Source organism: Phyllobates terribilis, unplaced genomic scaffold (assembly GCF_046119375.1).
Source record: "Phyllobates terribilis strain yellow unplaced genomic scaffold, ASM4611937v1 Scaffold_70__1_contigs__length_7381418, whole genome shotgun sequence".
Classification (NCBI taxonomy): domain Eukaryota; kingdom Metazoa; phylum Chordata; class Amphibia; order Anura; family Dendrobatidae; genus Phyllobates; species Phyllobates terribilis.
Genome location: NW_027362830.1, coordinates 2,133,732 through 2,146,710, shown reverse-complemented (window position 1 = coordinate 2,146,710; position 12,979 = coordinate 2,133,732). Strand labels below are relative to the sequence as shown.

General features: G+C 44.9%; 1 protein-coding gene across 1 annotated transcript; it reads left to right on the top strand.

The window, feature by feature from the left end:
* The first annotated feature begins 1,796 nt into the window (after nt 1-1,796).
* LOC141194392 (uncharacterized) lies at nt 1,797-7,408 on the top strand. Its single transcript, XM_073662296.1, has 6 exons — nt 1,797-1,941; nt 2,071-2,250; nt 2,334-2,457; nt 2,541-2,635; nt 2,834-2,924; nt 5,225-7,408. The coding sequence occupies exons 1-6, from the start codon at nt 1,864-1,866 to the stop codon at nt 6,376-6,378; spliced, it is 1,722 nt and encodes a 573-aa protein (XP_073518397.1). The 5' UTR covers nt 1,797-1,863; the 3' UTR covers nt 6,379-7,408.
* The last annotated feature ends 5,571 nt before the right edge of the window (nt 7,409-12,979 follow it).

Sequence of the window (12,979 nt, the reverse complement as noted above, 5' to 3'; positions counted from 1 at the left end):
TGAATACTTTCCGTACCCCCTGTATATGTATGTCCCTTATCCTGGGCCTCAACCTAGTATATGTCCCCCGTTCTACCTCTGTTCTTTAGTGTATGGAAAAAAATAAACTATTACACTCACCAGGGGCGAACATAGAAGTGATGGGGCCCCATAACTGAAGTATAATGCACTCCCCATAATCCTCCATACAGTATAATGCACAGCCCATAGTTCGTACATGTAGTATAATGCACAGCCCATAGTCCACACGTAGTATAATGCACAGCCCAGTCATACATGTAGTATAATGCACAGCCCATAGTCATACATGTAGTATTATGCACAGTCCATAGTCCATACATGTAGTATTATGCACAGTCCATAGTCCATACATGTAGTATAATGCACAGTCCATAGTCCATACATGTAGTATAATGCACAGCCCATAGTCCATACATGTAGTATAATGCACAGCCCATACTCTTACATGTAGTAGTATGGCCAAGGGCACCGTGTACTCGCTGATTAAAAAAACCAAAACATTATACTCGCCTTCCCTCTGCTCCCTCGCCGCTCGGTGTCTTTTTTCTGGAGCTGCCGCTGACTTCAGCTGCAAGCGACAGGAGAGCATGATGTTACTTCCATGCGCCCCCTAATGGCGTACATGCCGATGTCATCTGCTGGCCTCTGATTGGTCAGCAGCGTGTATTGTGGCACTGCAGCTGAATGTCAGTCCGAGAACACATCCAGCTGAAGTAGGGGTCGGTCGCAGGAGCCACTGCGGTCATTAAGCCTCTCAATATAATGCTCTCATAGTACCTCTATTTCCCCGCACCGTATAATGTTCTCACAGTACCGCCATCCCCCCCACATACAGTATAATGTTCCCACAGTACCACCATCTTCCCACATACAATATAATATTCCCACATTACCACCCCCCCCCACATACAGTATAATGTTCCCACATTACCACCATCCCCCCCACATACAGCATAATGTTCCCACAGTTCCGCAATCTTCCCACATACAGTATAATGTTCCCACAGTGCCATCATCCCCAATTTTATTTTATGTTTTAACACTTGCTTTTCTTTTTTTGGTGTTTTTCATGTAATATATGGAAGCCTACAGGAAAATGCTAAAAGAAACATAATATCCAGGAATAAAACCACTGTACATGGAGCCATTAGCATCAAATAACTGTCTTGTTCTTACACACACGCTCTTATAAATGAGATCTAACGTGATAAAAGATTACAACCTGGGAAAGACGGGAAACATTCACATAGACGGTCGGTGATGATGTAGTCAGTGACGGACTCTGGCCAAATTTGTTTCTAGAGCCGTATTAGAAGATGAAGATGTCGTCCTCATCATGAAGTTGTTATTTCTCATGCCATGTGTAATGTATATGACGAGAATTAGCGTTATGGAAGATGAGTCTATAAGAAACGTATTCAGCTGCCGACTCCGAGGAAGAAACTGCTTGTTGTCTGTGGCCTAAAATATATAGGTTTTATTAGTACGTCAGGGACAAAAGCAGAATGTTGTAAAATAATAAAAATACCATTGCTGCTTGGGTTTCTGTGTGATTCTTACTGAAGCCGTGGCCAACTTAGCCAGTGATTGGAAGTATGGAGGAGATGTCTAAGTCAGCAATTCAACTTATGTTCCAGTCCATAAAAAACTAGAGAACACAATATCTACACATTCTATCTCCTGATATATTTCCCTTATTGTCTCCAGTAATTGTATTATTACACAGAATTCTTTATGATGTTACATCGGCTCATCTTCTTCTCATTCAAGTCTCTACAATATCAGATCCTCTCAGTGAAGATCTTCTATATTAAGAGAATTTTTCTGAATCTCTTATCAAGGATGGACATGGACAGAGAGAAGATGGCGGAGAGGATATTACACCTCACCCTAGAGATCCTCTTCCGGCTTACTGGAGAGGTGAGAGATTCTGATGACGTCACATTACATCATTCTTATCTATGGGAATAACAGATGGACAGAACTGGAGAGGTGAGGACTCTGGAAATGTCTGTACTGAGATTTATTAATGTGTCTCTCCATAACCAGGATTACACAGTAGTGAAGAAGACCTCTAATGAGCGCTGTCAGGACCATGTGTCTGAGGGATGGGGAAGACCCCTGAGCCCAATCACAGGGCCTCCATCTCACCCCCTGATACATGAGGACATCAATGACCAGAAGATCCTAGAACTCACCTACAAGATGATTGAGCTGCTGACTAGAGAGGTGACACTGCTGGGAATGCTGGGACATTATACAGTAACGCTATGGAGGGATCGGGGGGATGATGGTATCATTGTATGTGTCAGGTTCCTATAAGGTGTCAGGATGTCGCTGTCTATTTATCCATGGAGGAATGGGAATATTTAGAAGGACACAAAGATCTGTACAAGGACATCATGATGGAGGTTCCCCAGCCCCTCACATCACCAGGTAATAGACAGGACTAAATACACACGGCCTATAATTATCTGTATGTAAAGAATGAATTCAGTTCCTGTATGTGTTTCCTCCAGATCTATCCAGTAAGAGGACAACACCAGAGAGATGTCCCCGTCCTCTTCTTCCACAGGACTGTAAAGAAGATCCCAATGTTCCTCAGGATCATCAGGTAGATGGAGAGAAGGTGTCCTGAGATCTCCCCTATGATGTGTAGACGGCTGTGAAGGTCTTGTGCTCTGTCTTGTTTTATCCACCAGTATTATATGGTTTATACTTGTGTAATGAGAATGGTGGAGATGGCAGGATTAGAGCTGATCATAGATGTGACTTCTCCATCTGTCTGTGACTTTTACAATATTTGTTTCAGGGTGAAGATCTGACTCATATTAATACTACAGAGACATATGTGAGGGGTGATGAGCGGTGTAAAGAGGATATTCCTACATATGACTACCCAGGTGAGTAGTAACCACTAAATGCAGAGAAGTCACAGATTCTTCTCAGTCACCGGCTGTGGCTGCTTTATCGGTGGTGTAGTCCGGCCGTATCACAATCGTGTGATCACCATTTTCCCTCTAGACCACAACATTTTCCTCCATCCAAAAATGTTCACATTATTTTGTGTAATTTTAAAAGACCTTTTCTGTAGAACTTACAACCTGGAGGATCCACCTACCCCCTGGGATTAGTAGACGCTGACCGTTACCTGCCCAGATCTGTAAACTCCAAATCCAAATGACAGCTTACGTAGAAAGTGCTGACAAGTGAGAAAATCACTTGAAGAAAAGTATTCTGATGGGCCTGTAAGAAAAAGCGGAGGGTAATGATGCTGTTGGCTTCCTAGATCCCTGATATCTTTTTGGATGAATCTAACTTCTCTCCCTTCTGTGCTGCTGAATGTTCTCATATGGTCCCTACAAGACCAGGTCCAGTCTTTCTGGCCAAGCTTCACTTTTATGATCGACAACATTAAATGTGCAGTGAGGGCCAAGTGTGAATTTCTGTACAATAACAACGGAGTTTCCCTTTATCCTGACTTTTCAAACTATCTTCAAACAGGATCTTGATAAACTACATAAATAACATTACACCTGTGCCATGATATGTCTCTAAGCTGTGCGTGGCTGATGGCTGTAATATACATCTATTCACGCCTGCAGGAGATGTGGTGGCATGGCTCGAGCCCTGGTTTCATGGATTCACTCCACATCATAAATTCCATTATATTTTCAATCCTAAAGAATTCAGATTCCTGCACAATCTGTCCTGAAATGGGGGCACTAATACTTTCGCTACTCTCCTGGTCAGGACTCATCATACCTCCAATGGTCCACCATAAATGAGTGCGACTCCGGTTTAGTGATGGAGCTCTCCCTTATATATACGTTGTTGTTGGGGATGTAACATATCTTTTATTCTGTCTTTTTTACAGGTTCATTCTCTATGATAGTTTGATTATGGTGGGATCGGCCTGACTCACTTTTGGGTCAATGTAACTCCATGGTGGTCTTTAAAAGAAGGTCTCCATTACCTCTTCCCAATGCTGAGGTCTAAATTTAAGACCCCTCATCTCTGCACTATTATAAAAAGTTCTACTTCAATGTCTAATATTTCTTCTTGAAATTTATCTGACAGAAAATATTGTCCCTTACGATAGTTTAGATGATGAAGAGCCCCCGAGCCCCAGACTCTAATTACCCCAGAGAGGCTTCACCACTAGTTACTCACTATTTACTGAGAAGACTGTTCAGTTCCATCATTTCAGTAGATGTGTTACTGTCTATACTCACAGTTTTTGACTACAACAGTTCGTTCCCAAAATCCTCTGATTTAACCCCTTCCCGCAGACAGTTTTTTGTTCCTAATCAGGTTCCATTTTTCAAATCTGACGTGTGTCACTTTATGTGATGATAACTTTGGAATTCTTCACAAAGGATAATAGGAAACAAATGGACCTTACAAATTATTTCCAGCTACTCTTGAATGTGACAATCCCCTATATACGGTTGTACACTACTGTCTGGGCACATGGCAGGGTAAGAAGGGAAGGAGCGCCATTTAGCTATTTGAATGCAGATCTTGCAGATCCCAGAGGAGATGGGACACAACATTTGTAGAAACCTTAATATGACAAAATAGCAGAAAACCAGAGCAATAGAAATCCCCATAAAGTGACTCCATTTTGGAAATTATAACCCTCAATGAATTAATCTATAGGAGTAGTGACTATTTTGATTCCACGGCCATTTTCTGGACATTAGCTCACAGTCGACGTTGGAGAGTAAAAATTGCACATTGGCCATTTTATTACCCAACACATAGTGCCCAGATTGTGCTCCAGGAGACACACACCGTAAATGAAGAGGGTTCTTCTCACTATAGTAATGCCAAATACATGGATGATAAATGTGGTTTGGGCGCACTGCAAGGCTCAGAAGAGAGGGGGAGATCTGACTTTGGGAGAGCGGATATTGCTGGATTGGTTTATGGATGAGTAAAAGTTTTTATTGGTATCATTTTCATCTGCATAACATTGCTTGGTGGCTTCTTATTCCATATTTTGGAGGCAGAATGAACAAACCGTTGAACACCACGTTCCATTGGTTCATCCTAAGAAGTTTTCTATTAGTCTGTGAATTGTCATTCACTGTCATTCTGTCAATAAGTTGTGATTTCTACAGACATTTTAAGTAGAAATGCTCAAAAATATAAATTTCAAGGTTGTTTTATTCAAAATTAATGTTTTTTTTCTTGGCAGATGACTGTACCAGGAGATCAGAGGGACAGGAGATTTTTAAATCTGATGATCTTGAGATCCCACAGGATACAATTGAAGTGAATATCATTACTCCATATATACCATCATCCCTTCACAGCAAAGATTTGTCATCTGATCCTATGAAACAGGTCCTGTCTTCTGATTCATTACCGACTACTAAGGAAAGTCAAAATAAAAAATTAAGGATTGAAAAACGAACTGCTCCTAAAGCAAAGAAGACATATTCACTACCAGAAAATGGAAATAGTTTTACCCTCGAAAAGTCTATAAGTCAAAAAATACACACAGTGGACAATAGATTTTCTTGTTCCAAATGTGGGAGATGTTTTAACCGTAAATCAGTTTTGGTTATTCACCAGAGAACCCACACCGGGGAGAAGCCTTTTTCATGTTCAGAATGTGGGAAATGTTTTAACCGGAAAACCGATCTTGTTAGACATCACATAATTCACACCGGGGCGAAGCCTTTTTCCTGTTCAGAATGTGGGAAATGTTTTAACCAGAAATCATATTTTGTTATTCACCAGAGAACTCACACAGGGGAGAAGCCTTTTTCATGTTCAGAATGTGGGAAATGTTTTAACCGGAAATCCGAACTTGTTAGACATCAGAGATCTCACACAGGGGAGAGGCCTTTTTCCTGTCCAGAATGTGGGAAATGTTTTTGCAATAAATCAGCTTTGGTTCAGCACCAGAGAACTCACATAGGGGAGAAGCTTTTTTCCTGTTCTGAATGTGAGAAATGTTTTAACCGGAAATCCGAACTTGTTAGACATCAGAGATCTCACACAGGGGAGAGGCCTTTTTCCTGTCCAGAATGTGGGAAATGTTTTAACCATAAATCAGTTTTGGTTAATCACCAGAGATCTCACACAGGGGAGAAGCCTTTTTCATGTTCAGAATGTGGGAAATGTTTTTACAATAAATCAGCTTTGGTTAACCACCAGAGAACTCACACAGGGGAGAAGCCTTTTTCCTGTTCTGAATGTGAGAAATGTTTTAACCAGAAATCAGGTCTTGTTAGACACCAGAGAACTCACACAGGGGAGAAGCATTTTTCATGTTCAGAATGTGGGAAATGTGTTAAATGGAAATCAGCTTTAATTAAGCACCAGAGAACCCACACAGTGTAGAAACCTTTTTCCTATTCTTTTTTTTTAATCCAATAAATTTTTGAGTTTTTTCATTAGTTTTTTTTTTTACAAAACAAGAAACCAGTACATACAATAATAAAATAACATACATGCATCTCTCCGATATATCCTTTCAGCTTGCCCATTACCGTCTGATAACTTGCAGTTACTATATCTTACAATTAACATTCCACATTCTTGAAATCTCTTATATAAGCATAATATTGTAATAAACATTATAATCCTATATACCTATAGGTCTGCTATATTACCCAGACCACGTGTTAAGGAATTCCAATACACAATTTTTAAAAATGCCGCAAAAATGCTACAAAAACGCTGCGTGGGCACATGGCCTAAGGCTGTGTGCCCACAATGCGTTTTTTAAGCGTTTCGGCATGGCAAAAACGCTGCAGAAACGCTTAAAAACGCATGTTAGAAGGTCTGCCATGTTCCCCAATGATAGTCCGCATGTGCTGTGCACATGCTGCGGAAATTTCCACTGCGGATTATCATTGCGGAAAAAAACGCAGCACTACCAATTATTTCGCGTAAGCGCTGCTTTTTCGCCGCCATTGACTTGCATTGGAACAAATGGATTCCACTTCACTAGATAAGCACATGCGGAATACATGCGTTCAATGTGCGGATGGTACCCGCGTGTGGAGGATGGGAGACTCTCTTCCGGACCCGGGTACCATAGAACCTGTCAAAAAAAAGAATAAAATATAAAATAAATGTTATATTTACCTTCTGACGGCCCCCGCTGCGCTCGTCCTCCCATGCCGGCAGCTCGCGATGGACTGAAGGACCTGCGCTGACGTCATAGTCATGTGACAGCAGGTCCTTCAGTGTACCGCGATCTGCCGGCAGCCAGGACGGAGCGAAGCAAGACTGCGGGGGCCATCGGAAGTTAAGTATAGATTTATAGATGGTGGCCTGATTCTAACGCATCGGGTATTCTAGAATATGTATGCGGCAGACCGGGCGCAATCAGCAGAGCGGTGTTTAAATTTGGCGCCAAAATCGCTGATTGGTCGCGGCCAACAACCGCGACCAATCAGCAAAGCGGTGTTGAAATTTAGCGGCTATATCGCTGATTGGTCACGGCCGGCAGTCGCGACTAATCAGCAGGGCGGGGTTTAAATTTTGCGCCAATAATGCTGATTGGTTGCAGCCGCCGGTCGCGACCAATCAGCAAAGCGGTGTTTAAATTTGGCGCCAATAGTGGTGACTGGCCACGACCATTCAGCAGAGCGGTGTTTAAATTTGGCGGCAATAATGCTGATTAGTCGCGGCCGGCAATTTGGCGCCAACAATACTGATTAGTCGCGGCCGGCAACCGCGACCAATCAGCAGAGCGGGGTTTAAATTTGGCGCCAAAATTGCTGATTGGTCGAGACAGCCGGCCGCCACCAATCAGCAGAGCGGGGTTTAAATTTGGCGCCAATAATGCTGATTGGTCGCAATCGCCGCCCGCGACCAATCAGCAGAGCGGGGTTTAAATTTGGCGCCAATACTGCTGATTGGTTGCGGATGGCGACCGCGACCAATCAGCAGAGCGGTGTTTAAATTTTGCGCCAATATTGCTGATTGGTCGCGGACGGCGACCGCGACTAATCAGCAGAACGGTGTTTAAATTTGGCGCCAATACTGCTGATTGATCTCGGCCAGCGACCGCGATCAATCAGCAGAGCGGTGTTTAAATTTGGCGCCAGTAATGCTGAGTAGTCGCGGCCCGCATCCGCGACCAACTAGCGGAGCGGGTTTAAATTTGGCGCCAAAATCGCTGATTGGTCGCGTCTGGCGTCCGCGACCAATCAGCACAGCAGTGTTTAAATGTGGCGGCAAGATCGGTGATTGGTCGCGGCCGCTATTTAAATGTGGCGCCCAAATCGGTGATTGGTCACGGGCAGCGGCCGCGACCAATCAGCAGAGCGGTGTTTAACTTTAGCGCCAAGATCACTGATTGGTCGCGTGTGGAGAGCGAGACCAATCAGTGAATCGTATTGGTGAGGACCGGGGAGCGGAATCGTATTAGTGAGGACCGGGGAGCGCCGCTGCCTGTGCGGCTACTTCCGCTGCGAGAAGCCGGGAGATGAGCGACTGCTCGCAGCAGAAGTATCCGGACCCGCAGCGCCGCTCCCCGGTCCTCCCTTGACACCCTAGCCGCTGATGTCCCCACAGTATCCGCATGGTGTTACAAAGGTCCGGACATTTGTGTTAAAAATCGGTGATTGGTCGCTGGCGCTGCCCGCGACCAATCACCGATTTGGGCGCCAAATTTAAATATCGGCCGCGACCAATCACCGATCTTGGCTCCACATTTAAACACCGCTGTGCTGATTGGTCGCCGACGCTTGGCGCGACCAATCACCGATTTTGGCGCCACATTTAAATAGCGTCCGCGACCAATCAGTACAGCGGTGTTTAAATGTGGAGCCAAGATCGGTGATTGGTCGCGGCCGATATTTAAATTTGGCGCCCAAATCGGTGATTGGTCGCGGGCAGCGTCCGCGACCAATCAGCACAGTAGTGTTTAACTTTTGCGGCAAGATCAGTGATTGGTCGCGGGCCAAGACCGCGACCAATCACCGATTTGTGCGGCACATTTAAATAGCGGCTGCGACCAATTGGATGTCAGCGCCGCTCCCCGGTCCTCCCTTCACACCCTAGCCGCTGATGTCCCCACAGTATCCGCATGGTGTTACAAAGGTCCGGACAATTGTGTTAAAAATCGCTGATTGGTCGCCGACGCTGGGCGCGACCAATCACCGATTTTGGCACCACATTTAAATAGCGTCGGCGACCAATCAGCGATTTTTAACACAAATGTCCGGACCTTTGTAACACCATGCAGATACTGTGGGGACATCAGCGGCTAGGGTGTGAAGGGAGGACCGGGGAGCGGCGCTGACATCCATGCGGCTAGGGTGTGAAGGGAGGACCGGGGAGCGGCGCTGACATCCATGCGGCTAGGGTGTGAAGGGAGGACCGTTGAGCGGCGCTGACATCCAATTGGTCGCGGCCGCTATTTAAATGTGCCGCACAAATCGGTGATTGGTCGCGGTCTTGGCCCGCGACCAATCACTGATCTTGCCGCAAAAGTTAAACACTACTGTACTGATTGGTCGCGGACGCTGCCCGCGACCAATCACCGATTTGGGCGCCAAATTTAAATATCGGCCGCGACCAATCACCGATCTTGGCTACACGATCTTGGCTCCCGGCTGCATCTCCGTCCCGCAGATGGGTCCGGCGGTCGATGTCCTTCTGCTGGTACCGGCCGGGAGATGAGCGCCTCGCGGCGCTCATCTCCCGGCTGCATCGCCGCTGAGCTCCGTCCCGCAGATGAGCCGCTAACGGCCGCCATCTTTTTTCAGAAATCCCGCGGCGCTGATTGGCCGCTGCCGGACCAATGAGCGACGCGGGATTTCCAGGACAGACGGACAAACAGACAGACAGACAGACGGGATAAGACAATTATACAGTAGATTTTTTTATTTTTAACCAGTCTTTGGGGTCACACTATATAAATCCATGCCGTTTTCATGGATTTCTATAGTGTGACCAAATTGACAAGCACTTTCCAAGTGATGCTAAAATCACTTGTAAAGCGCTTGTCAACCCGCATGTGGAAATGCATGTGAAGAACGCTTCACTTCTGCATGTCCCTGGCAGGAAAAACGCATGTACAATCCGCATGTACAATCCGCATGTACAATCCGCATGCACAATCCGCATGTACAATCCGCATGCACAATCCGCATGCACAATCCGCATGTACAATCCGCATGTACAATCCGCATGTACAATCCGCATGTACAATCCGCATGTACAATCCGCATGCGTTTTTTCTGCCAGGGAGATGCAGAAACGCTCAGGAAAAATCCGGAGCTTTTGTGCATCGTGGGCACATAGCCTAAGTCTCTGCATTTGTCTGCTTACACATCTGTACATTTCTGAACACATTCAGCAAAAATTGCAGTACATTTGTTAAAATTGGGCATATAGCATACTATAGGTGCTTCTCACAAAATTAGAATATCATCAAAAAGTTAATTTATTTCAGTTCTTCAATACAAAAAGTAAAACTCATATTATATAGAGTCATTACAGACAGAGTGATCTATTTTAAGTGTTTATTTCTGTTAATGCTATTATCTCAGTAAATTAGAATACTTTATAACACCAGCTTGAAAAATGTTTTTAAAATCTGAAATGTTGTCCTACTGAAATGTATGTTCAGTAAATGCCCTCAATACTTGGCCAGGCTCCTTTTGCATCAATTACTGCATCAATGCGGCAATGTGGCATGGAGGCGATCAGCCTGTGACACTGCTGAGGTGTTATGGAAGCCCAGGTGGCTTTGATAGAAGCCTTCAGCTCGTCTGCATTGTTGGGTCTGGTGTCTCTCATCTTTCTCTTGACAATACCCCATAGATTCTCTATAATAGATTCTCTATGGGGTTAAGGTCAGGTGAGTTTACTGCCAATCAAGCACAGTGATACTGTTGTGTAAACCAGGTATTGGTACTTTTGGCCGTGTGGACAGGTGCCAAGTCCTGCTGGAAAATGACATTTCCATCTCCATAAAGCTTGTGGGCAGAGGGAAGCATGAAGGGCTCTACAATGTCCTGGTAGACGGGTGCGCTGACTTTGGTCTTGATAAAACACAGTGGACCTACACCAGCAGATGACATGGCTCCCCAAACCATCACCGATTGTGGAAACTTCACACGAGACCTCAAGCAGCTTGGATTGTGGCCTCTCCACTCTTCCTCCAGACTCTGGGACCTTGATTTCCAAATTAAATGCAAAATTTACTTTCATCGGAAAACAACACCTTGGACCACTGAGCAACAGTCCAGGTGTTTTTCTCCTTGGCCCAGGTAAGATGCTTCTGGCGTTGTCTATTGGTGATGAGTGGCTCGACACAAGGAATGTGACACTTGTAGCCCATGTCCTGGATACGTCTGTGTGTGATGGCTCTTGAAGCAATGACTCCAGCAGCAGTCCACTCCTTGTGAATCTTCCCCAAATGTTTGAATGGCCTTTCCTTAACAATCTTTTCAAGGCTGCGGTTATCCCGGTTGCTTGTGCACCTCTTCCTACCACACTTTTTCTTTCCACTCAACTTTCCATAAATATGCTTGGATACAGCACTCTGTTAACAGCCAGCTTCTTTAGCAATGACCTTTTGTGGTTTACACTCCTTGTGGAGTGTGTCAATGACTGCCTTCTGGACATCTGTCAAGTCAGCAGTCTTCCCCATGATTGTGGAGCCTACTGAAACAGACAAAGGGACCTTTTTAAATGCGTAAGAAGCCTTTGCAGGTGATTTTTGTTAATTATTCTAATTTACTGAGATAATGACTTTGTGTTTTCATTGGCTGTAAGCCATCATTATCAACATTAACAGAAATAAACACTTGAAATAGATCACTCTGTAATGACTCTGTATAATATATGAGTTTCACTTATTGGATTGAAGAACTGAAATAAATAAACTTTTTGATGATATTCTAATTTTGTGAGAAGCACCTGTATGTTTGATGCATCTCATTAGCTAAGCTCAACCTCTTCCTTGCTTCACCTCAATTTGAGCCATAAATTGTGATATTTCATTTTGGTGCATTTTATGACTCCTTTTTGTCACACTTTTCTCATAACTATTTTTTTTATAACTGAGGGAAAATAACAAAATCTTATTTGTTGTACTCAAGTTTTCACAGAAACATCTGATAAAGTGTTGACTTATTTTTCTGAGTTAAACTCTTCCTTTTGGCCCTCTATATATTTGAGTTTGACAGCCCTGATGTAGATGGATGATGATGTGGCAAGAAGGGGCAGAGGGGCAGAGCCTCCTGGCTCTCAGCTTCGCTCTCCACTGCTCACAGGAGACAGCAGTTACTTCACAAATGTAACTGATAGAAAAGATGTCACGTAAGAGGGGGTCAGGGGAGCGATGTGCTGCAGGAGGGGGAAGATTAGCCAGGGGAGTGGTGTGCTGCAGGAAGGGGAGGGGATTAGGCAGGGAGAGGAGGATTATGCAGGGGAGTGATGTAATGCAGGATAGGGAGAATCATGCAGGGAGCGATGTGCTGCAGGAAGAGGAGGATTAGGCAGGGAGCGCTGTGCTGCAGGAAGAGGAGGATTAGGCAGGGGAGTGATGTAATGCAGGAGGGGGAGGCTTAGGCAGGGAAGCGATGTGCTGCAGGAAGAGGTGGCTTATGCAGGGGAGTGATGTAATGCAATAGGAGAGGATTAGGCAGGGAGCGATATGCTGCAGGAAGTGCAGGATTTGGCAGTGGGCGATGTGGTGCAAGAGGGGATTTGGCAGTGGGTGATGTGGTGCAGGAAGGGGGAGATTTAGAAAGGGCACAATGTGCTGCAAGGAGGGGAGGATTAGACGGGAGCAATGTGCCGCAAGAGGGGGAGGTTTAGACAGGGGAGTGATGTGCTGCAGGAGTGGGAGAATTAAGCGGTGAGAAACATGCTGCAGGACGGGGAGGGTTAGGCAGGGGAGCAATGTGCTGCAGGTGGAAGGAGAATCTGTGACTACAGCCCAGTGTTTAAGGTTTATTGGAGCCTGTCTTTT